Raw genomic sequence first — 24052 nt, 5'->3', positions numbered from 1 at the left:
CTTTGAACCTCTTGCTGAGTGAGGTTTTGGTGTATCTCCATATGATTTGCCAACAGTGTGAGAGCTGTGGTCCGTTCCATTTAAACAGTTCTTCTTGAGTGACCCCTTCATACTTTATAATGCAGTAATGTAACCTTTGCTGCAGTCATTTGAACTGTTGTTAAATGAAAATATTTCATTTCTTCTGAAAGGTCACATGAAAAGCATAGCCTTTTGGCCAAAAAGATAGTTTTAGTTTCAAATGGTAAAGAAGAGTTTAGCTGTACAAGCACACAGCTGCAAATGATTATCTTAATTAAATTTAAAATACTCTCCACTATTTTGTACAATTTTCTAGATCTTTTATTTGATTAATTGTAGAGGATGTGAAAATGAATGAGCACCAGGTTAGAAGGTGTGGTAAATCATACTCTTAGAACTTTCTAGAAGAGAGTCAGCATTGAATGACTGTTAGCGTGTCTTCTCTAGTTGTGTTATGTATTAGCTCCACCTAGTGCATAGGAATAATTTTCTGCAAGCAACTGAAAATAATTTTTTGAAACTGAATTTTTTTTAAACTTATTTATATTGTTTCGGAAATGTGGATTCACTTAATGATTTCAAATCGATTGATTATGATAGAAGACCTATAAACAAAAGTTAATAATGCGTGTAAATACAAACAGCAAGACAGTATTTCATACTGCTCATTGTTTGAATTAAATACGAAACCCTGTCTAAAGACATTTATAAAGAGGTTTATACAGATTTGGGAAACTTGTTCCATCTATTCTTATTTATTAAGAAAACCATTTCACTTCTTAATTTTCCTCTTTTTTATTACAATGTGATTACAGTGAAAAATATCACAGCACAAATACATGTTGGTATGTAACAAAATGATTATAATAGGCATGAGTGGAAAAGATGACACAACACATAAGCTATTACTGCAACTACTGTATCCATGACAGAGCCTCAAACTCAGATTCAGTTAAAATGTGAATGATAGGAATCACTTACTTACCTCCAGTGAAATGCCTCTGTTTACCCTACAGTAACCATTTTTACATACTGGCCTCACACGACATCTTAGAGCTAATACCACTCTAGGTCTAATTATATCTTACAAAGTATACATATACTCTCATTCAGACACAAGATTTATGATATTTCTAAAAGTCTTTCAAGAATTATTTCTACACACCTGGTTTACTGTCTTTCTATTTAATTTCCTTGAACACAGATTCAGTGAATGATGGGATCAGCCTAATTTTAGCACTGAATGACCTCAGATCACCCTGTGCTCCATGACCAGCTTCCTTTCCTTATCAGTGCTCCTGCCCCATACAAAATATTGCATTTCTAAACAAAACACTTTTAACTGATCAGTTGTTTGGCTATATTTTACGTCTTTGTTTCCTATGTAAACCTCAGATATTAAAATGTTTCTGTAAAATCATTTAAATTTTATGTCAGTACACCAACAGAAATGTGATGGCATCTTACCAATTTAAAATGACAGATTTACAACGTATACTGAAAAATTCACTTTAACCGTGATAACTAGAGGTGCACTCTGAGAGCACAGACCAGTGCTAAAGCTAATGGTCCACTCTTCTAAGATATTCAAATCTGCAACCGCAACCACTGTATATATGTGGATATATTTCCTAAACTATTAGAACAAAAAAGTCTGAATGTATGATTGTGAAAGCTAATTTATTGTGAGAAACAATTGGCAATTATGCGCGTGTTATGCTAGCCCTTATAGCCTTTAAATATGCGTACTTTGATCCCATGGAATAAACAGGAAGGATAATGTAGACATTGCTAATTTCTTACATACCTGCTGTATTTGTTTCTACAGTGATGTCTGAGGTGGCTGTTATGTTTTGTTGCGTGTGTAGTTGCAACGCGGCATACTATTCCCTATAACTACGACGGGTTCACGCACGTGGGACAAATTATAGACACCGATACTACAAAAGTGGAAAGTAGTACGTGGATCCACACCGTCACTCAGAGCTGCTCCAAAATTTAATGGGTGCTACCATGGCCAACGCTACACCCTTCCACCAAGTTTCATGAAAATTGGCCTGGTAGTTTTTCTGTAATCCTGCTGATAAACAGACAGACAAACAAACAATCAAACCACACCAAAAACTACCTCCTTGGCGGAGGCATTAAGACTGTCTTGCTAAAACTGAGAAACCTAATGTACAGTTTTTAGGCTTACGTCAGAGTTTTTCAAGCTTACTTCACAATCCATCGTATCTCAAGAGGGTTCATCCTGGATTTAAGTTTAAAGGTGCTGTGATGCACATGGTTATAGCTTGTGAACCACGTGCAAGGACAGATGAGGCTGTGGGCATTGAAAAATCATGAGGAAAATTCAATGGAATTTAGCAGTTACCACATGTCATATTTGCAGATTGTTCTTGGTAATGCTGATAACTGTGAGACCAAACACATCTGTGCACACCAAAGAAGCCATGATGCATACACAGACTGTGTATAAAAGATATGGGAGCTTCCTGGGTCATGTCATCATTCTATGTACTGCAGACATGATGAGATTTCTTTGGCTGACCATCCTCGCTGCCCTGGGGAAGTTCTCACTTTCTAAAAACAGCTAAATGAATTTTTTTCTTTTTGTTGACTTTTTGTCTTTCTGATTTAATAGTCTTGACACTATAATAAACAGATATTTGGAAAGAAATAAGGTGAAACATCTCTGTTCTTTTGGCTGTTCAGAAGTTGTATAAATTTTGAGTGTGTTTTTGTCCATCCTCAGTGCTGGCCGAGGATGCTGAGCCCATATACCTGGAGCACCAGACCATGGTGGAGAGAGTTGTTGGTGGTGAGATCGCAAGTCCTAATTCCTGGCCCTGGCAGGTAAGCCATGGAGCTAACAACAGACAGGCAGTTGGCAGCCTATGAATTCTTTGAGCTTGAAACAGTGACTCTGAGATTTTTCCAACAGTTTGACTTGGTGTTAGACAAAAAGGTTGCTTTTAGCTCTGTACTTCAAGCTGTTGTTCCGCCTCCCCATTGACTTTTCTCTCTCCTGTGGTTATGACAACTGTTGTCTCCATCTCAGATCTTTCTCTAGGACCTATCACTATCGCAGCTCACTGTCATCTCAGAGAAAGTAAATACTGCTTTGCTACATCAACCTTTCCTTGCATACAGACATGGAAAAGTCACAGAATGAGTTAAAACAAGTGACAGATCCTCTGATTTCTTTTCCTCCTTCTCTCTCAGATCTCTCTCCAGTATCTCTCTGGTGGCAGCTACTACCACACCTGTGGAGGCAGTCTGATCAGAACAGGATGGGTGATGACTGCAGCTCACTGTGTCGACACGTAAATGAAATTAATAAAATATTTCATATTACAGCAAGAGAAAGAAATTCAAGCATGAGTTACTGAGAAACCCATGTATTTGTGTAGTATTTCAACAAGCCCCAGCTTCACAGAAGATTCTACATTCTCATATGATTTGATTTCAACCTTTCTGCAGTTCAAGGACTTGGCGTGTTGTGGTTGGAGATCATGACATCTACACCCATGAGGGTACAGAGCAGTACCTTAGTGTTAGCGCAGTCTACGTTCACCCCAACTGGAACCGCAACAACGTGGCTGGAGGGTTTGTGCTTCACCATATTATTCTTCAATCTATTCTTTATTCTTCTATTATTTTTTAACAAGAGTTTTTTTGCATCCCACATTTTGGATACTACAGATTTAGACAGGAACCCAGACACTGTTTTATCATAATACGGACTCAGCACTGAGGTGAAGATGGTTTAATGGGCAGGAAAGGTTTCAGAAAGAGACTGTATTAAAGGCTCCAATGGGGTCCACTCCTCTGTCCACAGATATGACATTGCCCTGCTCCGTCTGTCCACTGATGCTGTTCTTAACTCCAATGTACAGCTGGCTACTCTGCCTCCATCTGGTCAGGTCCTGCCCAACAATAACGCCTGCTACATCACCGGCTGGGGCCATACCTCTAGTGAGTAGCACTTTTCATGCTGATGTGCAAATGTGATTTTTTTTTACATCTCACACCGATGAATTACATCTAACGTTATATTTGTATATTTTCCTTCAACACCCTTTCATGGGTAAAGCTCAAGCTCAGTGTCCTGTTTATATTACAGCTGGAGGTCCCCTGTCTGCCAAGCTGAAGCAGGCTTACCTGCCTGTGATGGACCACCAGACCTGCTCCAGCAGACCACCATGGTCTGCGCTGGTGGCAGCAGCGATTCTGGCTGCAATGTGAGGCACCTTTTGCATCCTTATAATTCTTATACATACATACATACATACAATGAGGACTTCACGTTTTGAAGAGTAGATATTGGTATCATGATAATAGTACTGTCGATCTGTATTTTAACTGTTGTCACTCTCATCATGAAAGGGTGACTCCAGTGGCCCCTTGACCTGTTTGGTGAGCGGCCGTTACGTTGTCCATGGAGTGACCAGTTTTGTGTCCTCTCTTGGCTGTAACACCTTGAGGAAGCCCACTGTCTTCACCCGTGTGTCTCCCTACATCAGCTGGTTGCAGGGAGTAAGTAGATATATGTTTAAAGCACTTGTTTTGTTTTTTCTTTTTCTTTTTCTTTTTCACTGTCAAAACCTCACTCAAGTTTAACATTGAGATATTTACAGATTTGTTAAATATATCTGAGCATTTACAGTATTTTCTTCTGCAGATCATGGGATAAACTGAATGGAGCACAAAGTGAAATCCAGACCATCCATTCTAGTTCCACATCCATACTAACTGAATAAAGAGAGCCCATTCAGCAAACACAGTACTTGTCTTAGAGTCAAAGCCTCAGTTAATGCATTCTGTGCTGAAGCAGCAGTTACATTACTATGACTTTTCAGCTTTTATTATGTATCCTGAGAACTGTGTCTTCAAGTGGGCGTTTTAAGAGTACTGATATCAGTTTTGAAAGGTAGTCCATAAAGGAAGATCTATTTTCTCTGCAGTTCACTCAGCTTCCAAATATTCTTTCCAAGAAAAAAACCAAGATTTGTGTGTTAGAGAGGTAACTTCAGGTTAACCCTGGGTTTTCAGTGTTACGAAGGTGGTTCACTTTTTACCAAGGTCCATTGCCATGGTAACTTAAGGCCAATTTATACTTCTGCATCGAATCGACGCCGTAGGCTCTGCGTAGCTGTATACCCGATGCCAACGCGCATCTCCCCAAAAATGTAACTACACATCACTGCAAAGCACAGACCGCAACAACTGTGATTGGTCGCATCGCCCTCCTTTTGCCTCAGTCGGTTCAGTGGTCATACACATCATCTCCTCCGACGTCTTCTGTCTTTTCTGCATTGCAGTAATTTCAGTAAAAGTAACTGTTGTTCAACATTTATTAGCTTCAGTGCCAACATGATCCGCTCAGTTTCAGTCGCCACTGAAAAATTTCCAGCAAAATGGTGAACTGAGCACACGTTATTTTGAGAGCTCTATTTGTTTAGAAGTTAGTCCTTCTTTTCAATGCAAAACTTGTCTCATAGACATTGCTGTGCAAAGACTGAATTAACCTGCTCCGGAGCAGGTTATGTTTGAGATAAGAGATCAAAACATATAAAAGCACCACCTACTGACCAATCAGTTCTCTTAGAAAATGGTGTCACCATTCCTGGAAGGACCTCGTGCGCAGATTACATGATCTTATCATTGCAATGGCCAAATTTCATATCTGTTAATGTAAATTTACAGGTAAGAGACCATACTTTATTGCATTTAGCAAAGCGTTCAAATAATACATTTATTCAATTCAACACTCTCCAAAATAAACAGCAATTAAAATGGTAACAGCTTGTACTACACTGAAATTTTTTTATAGATACTTACTCCCCTAGCATTTAACTATAAAAAAAATCTATAAATCAAATAAATAATGGATATAAATCTATAAATAATGTAGACCCTATGACGTGAACTGTTGTATCTTGAGTAAAATACGTGGCTCTAGATCTCTCCATGTTTGCAATTGGTAATCTGGTGCAAACACCGCCCCTTTTATGTGAACGCGTTCAAAGCAAGATTGAGAAAACCTGGGTTGACTTAACGACTTTATAACCACCGTCGTGACATCGCTTATCCAAGACTGCAGTTATTAGGCTTTGTCAAGCCAGCTAACAAAAACATACCCTGGATATGTTGCACTTGCTTCGTAGTACAGGCTCAGTTAAACATTTCATCCGGCTTAGGGTCACATGTAAAAATGGTGGGTATGGCCAGTTTCCATTTATTATGGTTACGAGACCTCAGTGATTTAGGGGTGATTATTAGGGAACATTTGGCTTCTTTTAGTGAGCATTATTCTGATGTTTTATGTGGAGCAGTGGCTAAGGAGGCGTTGACATGGATGTCTGATGAAAAAGATACCATGTCCTAGCCCAGCTATGGTTGAAACTCAGACAAACACAAACTCTAAATAAATGAATAAACAGGCAGAAATCTACTGAGTAATGGAAAAATCTGGTCAGATCAGTTGTCTTTGTGTTCTTAGCAAGCAGACCAGTATCCCGCTTGAGTTCCACATACTTGTAGAATCTGTGTTACTACAGCTGCTTTGGTCACTTATAGTTTGTCAGTGCCTTTTTATGGCTAACAGAGCACTGTTTGCTTGATTCTACTCATAACAACATGGGTACCTGGCTGCCCCCCCCCCCCCCACACTAACACACACACACACACACACACAAACACACTGAGCAAAACAGAGAGTGACCCTGGATAATTCAGAGCCTCAAGGGAAAATAACCACCTGTGTTCCCATGTACTCACAGCCATAATCAACTGTGAACCCCAGATGTAGAGTGCATGTCCACACTGTTAGACAGAGTATGTCACTCATGGGCCCTAGAACCCACAGGAGCTGTTGTTAATCTGAGATCGTCTTTTCTATGGAACTGATAGTTGGCTGGGAGAGGTTTGAAAAAACAAACCTTTTTCATAATCCCGGTCCAAAAAATGTGAAACATCAAATTTCTTTTTGCTCCAAAAAATAACTCGAGATTTAATAAGGTAAAATTTACAGATAGTGATTCAAGACTGCCATATGAATTTAGCTTTTGACCAAAATTGGACATTATGTTTTAACATTATTGTACATATATTGAGGCCTGAAGTCAAGAATATTATATAGTTGCCTGCTTTTCTGTGGAGCTTCCAGGTGTTCAAAGGACTGTACTCTGCAAGACGATAATAACACTGGTAATTGTGTCAAGCTCTTTGAAAGCCAAGTAAATGTAATTTTGTTTTGAAGTTCATAAATACAGTGTTACTAATTTGATCTCTTGTGGCATGCACACAGGTTGATTAAGCTTTGACTTGCCACACTAAAGCTTGTGGTTTCCAAAACACATCTACAATCATTAATAAGCTAGTGCAGACAAACACTATGCTCAAGAATTGACACTGTAGTCATATTTCCTTGTGTTGCAGTGTTGACTACATTACCTTAAGAGAGGCAAGGAGCAGCACATCCAGATTTGTGGAACAGGTCAAACTCAGCAGAAACGCTGAATAAAAATGCTTCTCTCAAGATTCAAGTCATGACCGGAGGACCAAATGTGTGGCAGACAAAATGTAAAAAGCCAAAAAAGAGAGAGAATGAACATCAGAGCAGTTATGTCATTCCTCACCTCCTTGATTCTGACTTTTAATTACAATAATTCACTATCAAACAATTATATAACAAATCATTCATCATTTATGATAACTTGTTAAGTGAAGCATTAAAACAATCTTCATCTTGACTATGATTCCTGAAAGGTTACCCTTGCTCAGTTGGATTATTTCTATCAGCGTTTAACCACCATTTCATACTTTTTCTATGTATTATTCCACATCCCCACAGAGTATTGCGTATGTTGGCTCAGTGCACTGCATATGTTAGCATATGTTAGTTCATACCTAATCTAATTGTTAGAGTACGGCCTTGGTCATATTCGATAACTGTGTGACAGAACACAGCTGCACTGAGGAAAGGTATACTGTATACGTCTAGTCAGACTGTATATAAACCCAGAACAGCTCCCAGCTACAGAATCCTGACACACTGTAGACATGTTACGACTCCTTCTGCTGACCGCTCTCACCGCTCTGGGTAAGATCAGGACTACATCTGTTAGGCCGTAATCAGCATGGACACTCACTCTGCCCTGTTCTAATTGCCTTTTAAGAGAGATGGATTAGGTTCAAAGGGAATATTCACATTTAATTATTATAATCACAGTTGACATCAGAATCTTCACAGCTTAATGAGTCTCTCTCTTTCTCTCTCTTGCTCTCTCCTTCCTTCTCTTTCTCTGTCTCTGTACCTCTGCAGTGCTTGCTGAGGAGGAAGAGCTTCAGCTTCGCTATGTGGAGACTGTGGAGGAGAGAGTAGTGGGTGGTGAAATAGCAAGACCAAATTCCTGGCCCTGGCAGGTAGGTATTACTGCCATTGCAGCTGACATCTCAAAGGACCTTAATACTGCTCTGCTACATTAACCCTGCCCTACATACAGAAATGGGGAAGTCACAGAATGAGGCGGAAAGAAGTGACAGCTCCTCTGATTTCTTCTTCTTCTCTCTCTCTCTCTCTCTCTCTCTCTCTCTCTCACAGATCTCCCTCCAGTATAAATCTGGCAGCAACTATTACCATACCTGTGGAGGCAGTCTGATTCGGAAACAATGGGTGATGACTGCTGCTCACTGTGTTGACAGGTAAAAAGAAGAGAATGAAGTAAAATGTAATATTCATTATGGGTTGTCTCAGGGCTTTTTCTCTCAGTTGATTACAGCAATTAGTACAACTCGTTCATGTGCTATGTACAGTAGGTGATTTGTAGAGAGATGAGGGAGGATGCCATCCCCCTTGTTAACAAAATGACCAAAATGCATCTCCCGTGTTAACCTGCCATCCTCCTATATACTCTATAGAGTAGTGTAAGTGACCATTGGGCCATCCCCCCTTTAAAAAATAACAAATCACCTACTGGTTACACGTATGCATGCAGTCGTAGGACATGGCGCGTTGTCCTTGGAGATCATAACATCTCTGCCCATGAGGGCAAGGAGCAGTACATTGGAGTGAGTCATGTCTACATCCACCCAAACTGGAACTCCAACAGGATCTCAAATGGGTAAGCACTAAAACAATAGAATCTTTCCCAGTATAACAGAACTGCCCGGCAAATGTGCTTAGATCTATGTTCAAACTACAATGAAAATTAATTGGCATGACTATGTTGGTTAATTTGCATAGCAATGTCAGAACGACAGTGCTAATTAACGTTACCTTAGCATATGTATGTTTGGATGTTTGGATTTCTCCATTTGTCATTTTTGTTTGTTGACAAGATCTTTTTGTCATCTATAGATATGACATTGCTCTGCTCCGTCTGTCCAACGAGGCCGTTCTGAACTCCAACGTACAGCTGGCTCTTCTGCCTCCGTCTGGTCAGGTCCTGCCCCACAATAACCCCTGTTACATCACTGGCTGGGGCCGTACCTCTAGTGAGTAATGTCCATTACGTTGATTCATGGAGATGTCTTAGTGGGCACCAGACTCACTCCCAAATTCTGTTGTCATTAATCATAGCTGGAGGTCAGCTCTCCTCTCAGCTGAAGCAGGCCTACCTGCCTGTGGTGGACCACAAGACCTGCTCCAGCGGTAGCTGGTGGGGAGGTTCTGTTAAAACTACCATGGTTTGTGCTGGAGGTGGAAGTCTCTCTGGTTGCCAGGTAAGGATGTTTACACCCTCCACGGCAAAATTACTTCTCAGTCTTTAAAATTTTAAAACCATTTCAGCTTGCATTGAGAAGAGACAAGGTAAGATTCTAGTGGGGACAAATGACTGAATATGTTACGTTAACTGAACAGCCTTGAAAAGAAGGCACTGAGGTTTTTTTTTTTAAATGTTTTGATTATCTTTTCAAAACTAAACTTTATGTAACCGATGACTATAGATTAGCCCACCCATGATCTATTGACAGCAAGAATAAGAAAAAGAATAAGAATAAGATTAAGAATAAGAATGAGAAGTTCAACTTATAAAAATAATCAACTCATCTCAATACTACCAGCAGTCATGATGAGCCAAGTTTTAGAAGATACAGGTATATGTAGAGATTTTAGTTTCTGCCTTGTTTCTTCTACGCCAAACAAGTCTAGAAGAGATTCAGTTTATATTGGCAGTTACTTTTTTTCAGTAAGCTGCAGTGGAGGCATTCGTAGAGGGTATAAGCTGAAGGTTTTGACTGTGCTTGCTTACAGGTGAACTCACGTTTTGTCTGCTCTCCTTTAGGGTGACTCTGGAGGCCCTCTGAACTGTCAGGTCAGTGGAAGATACTATGTCCATGGAGTTACCAGCTTTGTCTCTGCCCAAGGCTGCAACCAGCAAAGGAAACCAACCGTCTTCACTCGAGTGTCTGCCTACATCAGCTGGTTGGAAAATGTAAGCAACTCTATATTTTATCTATCAAATAATTACAATATGAACTTTCATTTATCAGTTGCACACAAATATCATTCTGAAAAATAACTGTTTCTTCCCACAGACCATGTGGTAAAAAAAAACAAACCACAGAAAATGAGGGATATCTTCTGATTGGAAGTTATCTGTCAGTCAATCCTGCCTCCAACACAATAATTCAGCTGTTTCCCGGAGTAATAAAGTTTATTCAAACAAAGCATCTGTCATTTAGCTCATTCAGAAAGTCAATGGTGTCTGAGTTCGATCTCATGCTTTCGATCTCGAGCTGTCCGAGCTTGAACTCGTGATTTCGAACTTGAGCTGTCTGAATTCGAACTCGAGCTTTCAAAGTCAGGCTTTCGAACTCAACCAGACCGAATTCAAACTCGTACTTTCAAAATGGAGCTTCCTGGCTAAGGAGCTGCAGAAGGCTGATGGTCAAGACACCAGAGCAGTTTAATTCAATTAACATCCTTTTGTTTGTAATACAAAGATTAAACATAATTGCTTCACTAGGGTAAATGTAAACACTTATCAGTTTAGTAAGATAATTAGTCTATTTTCTTAAGAGATGGATGTTACTGTGACCTACTTCTTTAGGCGCATTAGTCCACACTTTCTTGGCCTTTGTTGATTGGTATTAGCCCATTACTGTGCGCACTGTGTAGTGATACCAAAGGTTTCCGACTGATTGCATGCAGTTGACTGGGAGCAGCTGAATTGGAATAAAAAAGAACGACTTAGTTGTGCTGGTTAACTGGTGCGAACGGTCATTTGCAAACTGCACACCACTACTCTGCTCAGAACACATCCGTCAGCTCACGCTGTGAATTGTTAAGCCTCATTTTAGTTAGCATAAATTATAGGCCTGTCTCACCAGATTCACAAATGTAATTTCAATTTCTCAGAATGATGTTACAGACCTTTTTGTTGGTTTCTAGAAAGGAGGATGAATGATGATGGAAAGTCAGTTGTTGCATATGGCTCACTCCTCTCCCAGCGCAAAAAATAAATACTGCATTGTACCATCAAATTTTACAGTAGCCTGCTGTCAGCAGTCAATCTTGTTTTTGGCTCCAAGAAAGCATCAGGTTTTACAGTGTTTCATGGTATTTTGGAAAAGCAGTACATTACTGTTAGAATTTGACTATGTTTTTACTGCAACTTCTTAGAGTGTAGGTAAAACATCTCTCAGATCTGTGTCTATTTTTGTATGAAGGAAAAACAAAAGGACATTGGCACTTTGTACCCTTAATAACCATACATCAAGCAATTTCCATGTACATTTTTATGGTCCTACTAGCTACCCCACAAACCATTTTGGTCCTATGAAAATGACCAAAATATGCCACCAGGTCTTGTTTTATTCTTATTATCTTCATGACCATTGGTCATATTGGTGCAAAAATGTGGGTTTGTAGTACCCTCAGTGTCACTCTCATTTAGGAATTTTGCACTTTTTTCCAAGTCTAGGGCCTTATAAAAATAAAATGGCATGCAGTACAGGCCACAAAGTTTGGTGAGGCTAGGAACAATACATTTCAAGATATTAATGCCCAAACATGAAGTTTTGATGCTATAAAAATGAATAATATCAAGGGCTGAAAAAATATGTAAACATAGAATTTGAACAGAAATATTTTACAGGCCTTGGTTTTGGAACCCATTCATGATATAGACAAGGTTTGAACAAAATCTGTGAAGGTGCTGCAACAAGCTTATCTGATTTGATGTGGAATGACCCATATATATGTGTGTGTGTGTGTGTGTGTGTGCATATGAGGGTTTCCATTAGCCAGTAATTACTGGTTTTTGCCCAGTAAAATTTATTCAAAAAGATAAATTAAACACTTGCCGGTCAAAATGTCCGGTAATAATTCTCATACAAAACGTAGCTATAATGGAGGCTATCCCTAAACAGGACATTTGTGTTTTGACAGCGAAACAGCTTAACAGCCTACATTAACAGAAACGAGCACTCTCCTCCTCCTCGACTTCGCAGCAACGTCTTTTATGCGCTTATGCACATTGCAAGCTGCAAAGACACATTGGCCACGATTGATTCCAAGTCGGCAGCAGAGGACTTTGCCGCAGTGAGAAAAAGGAGAAAATAAAATGTTACCTGGTAGCCTATAAGCAACATTTGATGCTATGTAGGCCTAGCTTTTTTACAAAAAAAAAAAAAACAGGCTACAGATGTTACAGTTTACAGATGTTTTGTCATAGCCTACATTTCTGCAGCTAATGTTGAGGTTTTGTTGTGGGTCCAAAAGCTCCACAAAAAAGATGGCAAAAACCTGAGGCGCGTTCAATTAGCGAAGAAAGGCAAACATTCGCGAACATTTTTCCTTTGCTTTGAGTTCACTGTGAACATTTGTGAACACACAGTCTATGGAGACAGCTCTCGGCGAATAAACATGGACGCTGGACTAATGGAGATGTGTACCCAGATGGGAGTTATACCAGAAAATATACGTGTTCGATTTTATTTAATCTTTTAACAATAATCCAAGTGGTCTGTCTTCGTTCGTTTAGGCTAACTCGCATACATATACAGCTAAAGCGTTCGGTGTTTCAATTTTGGTTGTTGTTAGTACAGCCTTGGGGATTAATGTTGCTGAAGTATGCTGACCTAAAAAACATTCTAATTTAAAAGTGAAAAGAAAACCCATTCTCCTGGAACGTTCACCTCAGTGTGCCGAATTTGAAAGCACCTCTGTAACCGCTACCACAGCGATGGGCTAGTCATCCAAAGCGATTGATCCAATTACCCTCTCTTTCGGCCTGCGAGCACCCTTTGCTTGTGTTACCTGAGTGAACTCACTGTATTCCGTTGAGTGTTTATTTTTCAGGTGCCGTATCAAAGCGGTTGTAGCCTATTGGACGCAGCTCCTGCCGCCTCACGAAATGCTCGCATTACAAACAGTACAAATGGCTGCTGGACTGCTTTCGTTTCCCAATTTAAAATATTTCCACACTGCAGACAGTTTAGCCACCTCCTGCCACAAATTATGCTCTCCGTTTAGGACACCTGTCTGACAGCTGACGTAAAACAAAGGATTGGGCTTAGGGTTGTGCTCAATAAAGCTGATACCAATCAGTTAAAAAATGCCTCGATCGGCACCGATACCGATCTTTGATATATATAAACACACACACACACACGCACACACACACACACATATATATATATATATATGTAAACACCAAAGAGAAACATTTCTGCTATATTGAGAAATAACTGAAAACTGAACTAAAAGGCCTCGTAGCAGCAGAGTTTGCAGACGCTTTGAAGATGCTTTTATCCAAAGTGACTTCCAATACAGGTAGAGTACAAATCCAAGAAATCAGCCAGGAGGAGCTGATTGTTGCCTAAGTGCCACTGCTAAGACAAATCAGCAAAAATGTGTGACAGTAAATACTGTTCATACAAACATATATAAACATCAGAAATGACTGAAGATTAGCCATGCGCTAAATGAGGTTTGAGTAATCACAAACAAAAGCTGGAATAATATTCCTTTCAAATGATATTCAGCTCTACCAACTACAACAGATGTTCTTAGCAGTGTACATTGTACATATGCATTAAACAGTGTGCGATAAAAATGGGTGATAGCATTAAATTAACTTTATAATGAGCAGATATGTAAATGAATACATACGAGGATATGAAGTATGCAAAATACAAAATGCAAGGTAACAACAGACTGACAACAGCTAGAACAATCATGTAAAATTCAATTACATATACAAGAACATTATTTACATAAACACTACATTTACAAAAATGTCACATGAAACACATCAAAATTCCTGTCCTCAAAGTGTTTTACCATTTTAAAAGGTCATTTTTAACTGTACATCATCAAAGCTACATGTATGCTTCAGACATGATTACTTTAAAACTTGTTGCTTTTCAAGGAGTCAAAAGGCCTTCAGCTCAAAACAATTATGTAAGAGCTGGTCACATGCTACTCCTGAAAATGCATCCTAACAACACCATATTCTTGAATTTTCTACTCGCATTCTTACCAACAACGCAGTTAAAAAGAGGTTGATGTCTTCCTCAAACACAGTTTTAATCTGTTGTCTATTAGATTTGAGATACAAAGAGAAGAACAGTTTGAAGTAGGCACCTCTCTCAGGTCTAATTTAAGCATGTATGTATGCACACCATTGTTAAAGGACACTTGTTTAATACAGGGAAAAGAATTGCTTATCAGTTGTCACACAAGAAGTACAATGTTTCTGCCCATTTAACCAGCAACGTAACTTCAAGAAACTAACTGGATTTGGAGCGGGCAAATTGGTGCAGGCTCATGGCTATTACAGTATACTGAAGAGCATTAAAAATGCATCTACCCTCTGCTGAGGCTACATGGAGGGCTGTGCGGGAATCATAGTCCTTCACCTCCATGTCCATTGACGAGAGAGCAAACCTGAGAGAAAACAAGCATGTGTATCTCAGAGATGTCTACAGAAAACAATAAGTGAGTGTCCCACCAGTACAGCATGAAATACTAAACCAATGCTAGAACAAAACATATTTATAAAACATGATGACCGACCTGGAAGTAGAAGTCTAGTGCATCTATCATATCTGCACCTTCAGGAAAACACTGGAAAAGAAAATCAGACACAAGACAAAGGTGGACTTCTTATGCAATGCTTTCTTCAACACATCAGCATAGCTTGACTATTTATGTGGATCAGTTTGACTTAATTGCAAAAGACCATTTCGAAACTTACCTTTTTCTCTTTAAGATAGTAGCCTATAGCAAAATTTCTGTCCCCAGTTTTCTTCTCCAACTGAAACCTATGAATACGGCAGTTACCAAACACAGAATTGAAAGGTGACCAATCAGTGAGCAAAACAGCATTTCTCACTGGTGTGAATGAGCACAATGTCTGATTCACGTTGCATTGTTGAAATCCACATACTCTCTCGCTGACATTTCCTTCTCAAAGTCCATCATCCCGGAAATCAATAAAATCATTTTAGTTAGCAGAAAACCCATTACCTAATCATTTAATCATTGCACGATCAAGAATATAAAGTTTATTGGATGGAAAAAAATATATGGAGAGAAGAATGAGAGTATCTGTTCAAATGGCAATATCTGTTTTAATACTTACGTAGTGAAACCTCTCAGCTTTTCTTTGCTCCTGGCTAAGGGGAGAAAGGTAAGACAAACCATGCATGTTAAATAAATGAATAAATAATGATATAAAGACAAAACAATGAAAGGTATCATAAGAATGAAGCAAACAAAATGGGATGATAAGCCAAATTATCTAATACAGCATTAAAACATGTAATTAATTCAAAAGAGGACTCTAGATCTGTTGATTTCCACACGGCACTAATGTGGAAAAATAGCAGATGTAGATAAGCAATCAACTAGAAACACAGGGGCCCCTCCTGCCCAGATAGTACTAGAGCACTGTAATAAATATCACTGCCAATTTCATTAATGAAGATCACAGTTGTCTTATTAAGTCTCAGTAAAATTATGAGCTCTAACAAGACCAGCCAAAGAACATCATCCCTGTGACTGAACTCAAAGGTCACATAATGCATTTTAATCTTCCTCGAAGCCATAACCCATGCTGTTTCATGTATAGCCTAGCTTAGAGGGTCTGACATTATAGTTATATTATGCCTTCATTAGAGAGGCATATTAAGCTACAGCTGACTACTAATGCATGCAATCAGAAAAGGTTGGAAATTGCGACAAAAAGTTTACGAAGAGTTTTTGCAATTCCATGTCTTTGAGGACATACCTTTCTGTGTAAGCATGTGGCAGAACAGAGACACTTGTGTCAGATGCCATCAGACCATTTGTCCTTCTACAAGCACACAAAATATTAACACAGTGTTCTTAACTCCCATGATGAGGAGCCCTTGAGAGAGTATTTTTAATTGGAGTCCAGTACAGCATATCTGATTTGGCCACTGATCAACAGGCTGGTAATTGGTTACCATGTCCTGGATAATCAATAACCAGTAATTTGTGCATAAAATAAAGTGAGAATTTTTTAGCAAATCTCTCAGTCTTCACAGTAACAACACATTTTACTGTATATCACAGTGGTTGATTAATCAGCATCGACAGCTGTATGTCCACTGGTGACAGTGGTAACAGGAACTCACAGGCCAAATGGGTAAATGTAAATTTACATATAATATGCTTATAGTATATCTCAAACAAGTAGTATTAACAATACTAATTACTAATACTAATACTAAAATTCTTTGAAGAAAGCTTGTATTTTATTTAGCTGAGTAAGTGCAGTGTAAAGTAGATATACTGATGGATCACTCACTCACCATCCTCACTGAGAGACAGCTTGTTGAACTTAAGTCCACTGGGCTCCTTTCCCACATATTGGTGTACATGTTCTGACCCAGCCTCATGCACAGCAATGGCATATTCCATTGGCTTCACACATGACTGCAGGCAGAATGGCACCTTAGTGTCTCCCACTGAGTGCCTATTAAGAGATTTCTTTTTTCACTTAATGACTGATTTTTAAAGAGTTAACTGAATACATAACCCTTCATTTTATCTTCCCTTTACCTTTGTCCATCTACTGTGCAGAGTGAAACACCCCATAAATCAGGTCTAAACTTGGCAAGATGTGGAATGTAGTCTGCCACCTGAAACAAGATATGCATATATAGTCTATACGTGACCTCATTTCCGTATAAGTCAAAGGTGTTTGAGCTAAGAGTGACATAGCACGACAGGCACCAAAGCAGACAAGCCAAATTTCAATGAAGATTGTTTTTCTTCATCTGTCAGCATTAAAAAAAGAAATGCAGTTAAGGCCAGTGAACCTTTTCCAGTACCCACAGCATTGTGATTTTGATTCTTGATTATAATGGCTCTCTACCACTGTGCCTTCAAAAGTTGCAAAAACATCACAGTAAATGAGAAAAACTTATACCTGTCCATCATTCTGTTCTTTAGCATTGTTGTAGATTTGGTTGATGATGTTCACAAAGCTCCCAAATTCAGGTATGATAAATTTCTTTCGAAAGGCCTGGGTCAGTAAGACAATGTTTCCACCAGCACACCTATGACATAGGCAACACTATATATTAAAAACTGAATCGTGAAAAACACTGACTCAATTTTAATGAATCCCAATATTTTGCATTATATCAATTTAAATACTAGTAGACAAATAAAATATTCATTTTTTGAGTCGTTTGACATAATAGACACAGCTTTAGCACTACGTCTTAAATGTAAAGAAACTTCTTGTAAAACAGTCATCATATTCAGATCTGCTATCCATACATAGAGTGCTACAGAACTTGTGAAAAGTGCCTGATAACCAAACAGTGGATAATGCTATTGTGGCAGCTTTATCTTATTATTTTATAATCCATGTTTGGTACAGCTGCTAATGACACAGCTGTGTCCATGTGCTGTTTAGGAATTGGAGAGAAAGTATAATTAGAGGTGTTAGCATTCTCTCATAGCTGAAATATTTCTATGGTTATTACAGCCAATGGCCTGCATGATAAACGCACAGTTCTATGCCTGCATATTTGTCTTAAGTATTCTAAAATCATGTTAAATTGATTAGTTAAGTACTTAAAGTAGTTGCAATGTTTATTTGCAGAGGGTATTAAAGACATTAAAGTACTTCTTAATTCAGAACAAAAGTGATAAGATATTAAACTCAACCAGACTAAAGATATTTTAACATTGTTGTATACTAAGCTTTCCCTGGTGATAAAAACCTGGCAAAACTTCAACTTTCCAATAACAATCTCTGTTTGCCATTTCGAAACTCTGCACATGTCCTTCGGCGTGGCTCAAATTCCTTCAGTGATGTCCACAGTAGGCTAAGGCTTTGCTAGAAAGCCATTGGCCTTGGCTCTGCATACGTGTGTGTGTGTGTGTGTGAGTGAGAGTGAGAGAGAGAGAGAGCAAAACTGTGTATGTCTGAGAGAACCAAAGTAGCTGTCAGTGATCACTCTTTCCAGCATATCTGTGACAGTCTGTTCAGATGCACAAGAAATAGGAGCACAGCCACAGATACAAAGCCTCTTACACATGGTCACATTCACTATCACTTCCCACTAAAATAATTTACTGAGGCGAGCATTTTCAGCTAAGAAAAAAGAGACTGTGTAAGTTGTAAAGCTGAACTGATGTTTGCTGTCTGTGAAGTCCTCAAAAGGTCATGGCAAAAATAGCTCCTCTCTGTCAAGACTTGCTGTGTATGAAGAAAGACTGAGATACACTGAGTATGAGTGAACAAGAGGCACATCAATTTTATAGGTATAGGACTCACTTTCTGAAAAGTTCTCGGTCCATCATAACTTCGCCGACAGATTCCTGCACTGCCTGACGCAGTTTCCTCATGCAGTCCCGCAATCGTGGATCAGAAGTCAACAGACCGGTGCTTTTCAGGGCCTGAAAAGCAAAGAGTCAGTGCTCCTTCCACATCCTTAATTCTGCATACATGTGCATATCACAATGTCTTACAAGAGCAGAAATACTACAAGTTTGCATTCCTTTGAAATTCATCACAAGGATATACTGTGTCCACCCGCAGCTGAGTTGTGTTGCAGGCATCTATTTTGACAGGCTGAATTTAAACTTTGTGAGAAATGGAAATTATCATGATACATACCAACAGACCAAAGTGTCGAATGTCTGAAACAATATGAGTGTTTCAAGAAGCAAACAGAATTTGGACTGAATAGATTTGAAATTGCAGACACATAATCAAACGAATCCATTTCCTCAGTTTAAGAAACCAAACCCACCTACAACGCTGGTACTCTTGTGGGGCATATTGACCTATTTTGTCTTGTTGAACACAACAGCAACACTGGTCAACCGATAGCCTGTTAGATAGCATTGATGCACTGTTTGCTGATGTAATCTCTGCATGGTTTACAAGAGTCTGTGTGTGTTAAAATGGGAATATTTCGATGTGTTATCACTCACAGAAATAAAATAGGAGACTGGAACTTTCTCCTCTCCCTCAGTGATGGTGTAGAAAAGAACATCTTCCAATCCTGTGAATCCTTCAGCTCTTTTCAGTTCCTTCCTACATCTGTGAAATCATACTTTTATGTCGAGTGTAGCATAAAACCACTGTGGATTAAACTTTCTAATATTATGTACAGGTATGTAACAAGGTGCAAAATTATTGCTACTGTTGTGGGAGAACAATTGAACTCACAATTTTGATGAATGGTCAGCAACAGAAGATACCAACTCCTTATTGTGCCGTTCCGGGGTGGGTAAGCCTGTACTATACAACCTTCTGGGTTTTGATCGGTTCGATACGTCTATCTGATACCTTCCCAATACAGATTTTTTTGCCACGTCTTTTACAAGATATTCTGCTATCCAAAAGTTGGCGGTGGTTAAAGGTAGAGTTTTTAAACAGTGCATTATTGCACTATATACATGTGGATACAGAGGGTAAAAACAAGAACGCGATTTAGTTGTCGGAAATGGTCTCTCTTCTCTGATTCGAATCAACAGGCAGATGCCCGCCTCGTGCGAATAGTGATCAAGACTACTCGCCCGCAGCTGTTCCACCTAGGGCAGAGGGGACTTTAAAACTGTGATGTAGACTTGTGTTCTACAGTGATGAGTCACGGCATAGACACCATTGACCCGCGACAACTACAGGATAGAAGTTCAGTTACGCAAATTAATATAGGATACAAGTATTTAGCTGTAAGTACCCTGTCTAGTTTATGCACACCTTGGTCAGCTGAATCCAGGGAAATATAAAAATGGAATGCACATTTAAATATAGGTTAATTTTATTTAGTCGTTAATATACAGTGATTTGAATTTCACCTCAGAGAATGTCGGTAGAGGGTGCACAGTGGCACAGCAGGTAGCACTGTCACCTCACAGCAAAAAGATCCTGGGTTTGATTCCCACCTGGGTGGCTGTGTTGAGTTTGCATATTTGCTCTGTGTTGTTGTTGTGGGTTTTCTCCAGGAGCTCCAGTTTCCTCCCACAGTCCAAAGACATGCAGGTTAGGCTAACTGGAGTTACTAAATTGTCTGTTTGTCTGCCCTGTGATGGACTGGTGACATGTCCAGGGTGTTTCTTCACCTTTTGCTCAATGAGCGTTGAGATAGGCATGCTTAGAGAATGAATGAATGTCAGTAGAACCAATGAGAGTTTCAAAGCAAATTGAAAACAAGTATTTTGATACAGCTGTGATTTCTGCTTTGAGTAAATTTATTTCCCATTATGTTTTAAGTCATGTAAATAATCCCATTCATCCATTCAACTATTCACCCATTATTACCCTGGCTAGGGGAAGAGAGCTCTATGACTAAGGTCAACTGAGGTCAAAAGCTCATCATACTCATTGACCAATGAGGGCCATTCTCAATCAGTTCACAGAAAGCATCAATCAAGAGCAATGATTCTCAACTCCAGACCTGACTGCCCCCGTCCTGCATGTCTTTGTTCTAACTCCGGACTGACACACCTGATTCCACTGATCAGTTAATCATCAAGCCCTTGATTAGCTCAATTAACTGTGATAATGAGGGGTTAAAAGAAAGACATGCGGGACAGGGGGCCCTCAGGACTGGAGCTGAGAATCTCTGATCTAGAGTGTGATCATCAGACAGTTGCATCAAGAGAAATTCACCAAGAACTTCACAAAAAGGAATGATTTAATCAGGTTGCTGTCCAAAAAAACCCCCAACTTATTACACCAATAATGCACATTTGCAAATAAACTGATGAAAATAACACACATCATGGAATGCTCAGAATTTGGGGGGGGGGGGTGTTTGGTCTGATGACTCATCCTTCACTCTCTTCTCAACAGAGAAGTGCATTTGTTGCCTGGGTGCTTGTTTACCACTGTGAAGGGTTCTGGCAGCCTTCTTATAAGGCGCTTTCGCACCGAACAGTTCTAGGGTCTAATTCGATAGGAACTACCCCCTGTGGAGCTTCCCCTAGAACTACATTCGTTCTAGGGCCTTTTTTCTGTTTGCTTTCGCACCACCAGTAGGAACGCTGAAGTGACGTAAGCCGGCCGACGGTATAGCAGCTAAGAGCTGTTGTTTACGACTAACCAGGATAGCTGCACATTTTGAAGTACAAATTTAATGACTTTTAAGACCTTTTAAATACCTCCAAAAGGAAAAAAAGAACCATTTCTGCGGCAAAAGAAATCGACAAACTAGACTACAGTATACACAATGAGTTTTATTGAATTTGAATGACAGAAATATTGATTGCACTTTAGATAATAACTGCCTTCTCATTAACGAAAATAAAACTGTATGGCGATAGACCCAGTCCAATGGAAAAAATAATTTCCCAATGCATTTATGCATTTACCACCGCAGTAGCAGTGAATGACTTGATGGGCATAGTACTTTTCGCGCTTGTGCCTGACCCTTGCTCACGGCATCGTGGTTTTTTTTTTTTTTTTTTTCCTTTTCCCCGCCGCAGCCCTAAAATCGTAAGCTGGATAAACACATTCTTATTTTAGGTTAAAATGTGGATCACAGCCACACAAGCGGACACACAAGCACCTACCGAAGCGGAGTGTACGCTACCTCTTCAATGTACAAATATACATTGGACGTTGCAAAATGGTCATTGTTGGGGGATATAAAATACCGGTAAAATAAAACATAAAAACTATGTGCCCCCTCCTACAATTCCAGACATTTTTAGACATGAATATCAAAAGCTAAATGAAATACGTTCTAAGACTTTATATTTTGCACGGATCTTTAAAAATGGCGGTTGCAATCATCGTATACCTGCGTCTGGACCAATGGTTGTACACCTACGTCACAAGGTTCCTATTGCGCTGCGAAAGTACCTACCCTGAAGTAGGAGCTAAAAAAAGCCCCTCAAAACAGCGTTCTAAGAACTATGATCGTTCTAAGTTCCTGTGGTGCGAACACGCGAAAAAGGGGGTACTTTCTCCAACAGTTCTAAGAACTATGGAAAAGTTCTTCCGGTGCGAAAGCGCCTATAGTGTGGATTGTATTATTTGGTCATCTTTTACGTCCCCTGAACCACTGTAGAGGGTCATGTGAACACTGCTAAATGCAAAGTAATTCTGAGCGATCAACTCCATCTTTTGATAAAGCATTTCTATCCTGATGGGAGCAAGCTCTTCCAGGATGACAGTGTCCCCATGATCATGGCTGAGTGACCACTGAATGGACTGACAAGTGTGAAAAAATGTAAATGAACACTTACAGGAGATTCTGAAGTGGTGCCTGAAATAATGCTTATGAAGCAACAAACAAAGGTTTCAAAGTCAAAGTCAAAGCGTTCATTGTCATATGCACAGTTAGAAACAAGTTTCCCCGTACATTGAAATTCTTACTTTGCTTTCCACTCTCTGAACTCCGTTTATCAAATAACACAAGATATAAATAAAGATAAAGGAAGATAATAAAAATGTATAAAAAATATCTAAGGAAGCAGCAGTAAAGGAAAATAGTAAAAATATAGAATATATTTAAGGAACACTACGTACAATATACAGAGAAGTATTTGGTGACAGATGTCTGTGCAAGAGTCCAGTGCAAATGTCAGTGCAAAAATTCCTGTGCAAATTTCTGTGTGCGTATATTAAGAACCAAAGAACATTACGTACAGTCTACAGAGTAGTATTTGGTGATAGATGTCTGTGTGCAAGTCTAGTGCAAATGTCTGTGCAAAGTGCCTGTGTAAAAAAACAAATTCTGTGTGCAGACAGTGGGTAAATGTCTGTGAGTGTGCAGTATGGAGTGTTTGTGTGTGTGTGTGTGTGTTTGTTTGTGTGGCCCTGTTTACACCTTGCCTTGAGATCCAATTTTGGTGATCGGATCACAAGTGGACACCTCTAAAGTACCTAAAGTGACGTATTGAGGTCGCATCGAGATCCGATCGCTCAGACCACATTCGGAGGTGGTCTGGACCGCATATGACCACATTCTTTTAGCAGTGTAAATGCGAATGCGCTCTCGACCACATTGAACGACCGCCTGCTCAACTGACGTTGAGGTAAATAAATCATGTTACGAGTCTACAGGTGAAACGAAACACTTCTGAAATGAATATTTGACCCCTGAACAACACATGATACCAAATCGCTAGTACACCACACAACAAATTTACAACAATAATTCTGTTATTATAGAAATACAGAAATTTAATATACATCTCATATGATTGTGTCATCTACAATCAGCTTATTGAGCCGAGGTGTATGGGCAAGGCATTGTTTATCTCTTTTAGCAGGCTCGGTTAGCCAAACATATTGTAAAGGGACTAGATACACCACAAAACAGGAATTTCATTCTTTCATACCTTACTTTTTAAAAGTATGTTCTATCTTTAACAGTCGTTTCACAGTTTGGAGGCTTCGAACGTGATAGTTTACATTAGTAGCTTTGACATAATTTGACCCGTTTCCTTTGAAAATGTTTCAGATTTCACGCCGTTACATGTTTCATACGAAACCTGTCAAAAAAACCCTCATGTTTTTTAGCATATAGTGCAGGGAAGTGAGATCCGATCGCAAGGGGTCACTCAAGACGT

The 24052-nt window shown here is 39.3% G+C and overlaps 1 protein-coding gene and 1 pseudogene across 1 annotated transcript; both read left to right on the top strand.

The window, feature by feature from the left end:
* Positions 1 to 2549: 2549 nt before the first annotated feature.
* On the top strand, positions 2550 to 4717 carry LOC115815305 (elastase-1-like; annotated as a pseudogene).
* A 3371-nt stretch (positions 4718 to 8088) lies between these two features.
* LOC115815304 (elastase-1-like) lies at positions 8089 to 10550 on the top strand. Its single transcript, XM_030778262.1, has 7 exons — positions 8089 to 8128; positions 8351 to 8451; positions 8630 to 8730; positions 9024 to 9149; positions 9386 to 9522; positions 9608 to 9750; positions 10314 to 10550. Exons 1-7 carry the CDS (start codon positions 8089 to 8091, stop codon positions 10548 to 10550), a joined length of 885 nt encoding a protein of 294 aa, XP_030634122.1.
* Positions 10551 to 24052: the final 13502 nt, after the last annotated feature.

The sequence above is a fragment of the Chanos chanos genome, chromosome 6 (genome assembly GCF_902362185.1).
Source record: "Chanos chanos chromosome 6, fChaCha1.1, whole genome shotgun sequence".
Taxonomy (NCBI): Eukaryota; Metazoa; Chordata; class Actinopteri; order Gonorynchiformes; family Chanidae; genus Chanos; species Chanos chanos.
The sequence above is the reverse complement of the archived record's forward strand: the minus strand, read 5'-3'. Positions and strand labels throughout refer to the sequence as shown.

Bases quoted from the DNA above. Each gene is read 5' to 3' on its own strand.
- LOC115815304 (XM_030778262.1), top strand. From the start codon at position 8,089: ATGTTACGACTCCTTCTGCTGACCGCTCTCACCGCTCTGG. The intron at 8,452-8,629 runs GTAGGTATTACT...TCTCTCTCACAG, and splicing joins CAAATTCCTGGCCCTGGCAG to ATCTCCCTCCAGTATAAATC. The intron at 9,523-9,607 runs GTGAGTAATGTC...CATTAATCATAG, and splicing joins TGGCTGGGGCCGTACCTCTA to CTGGAGGTCAGCTCTCCTCT.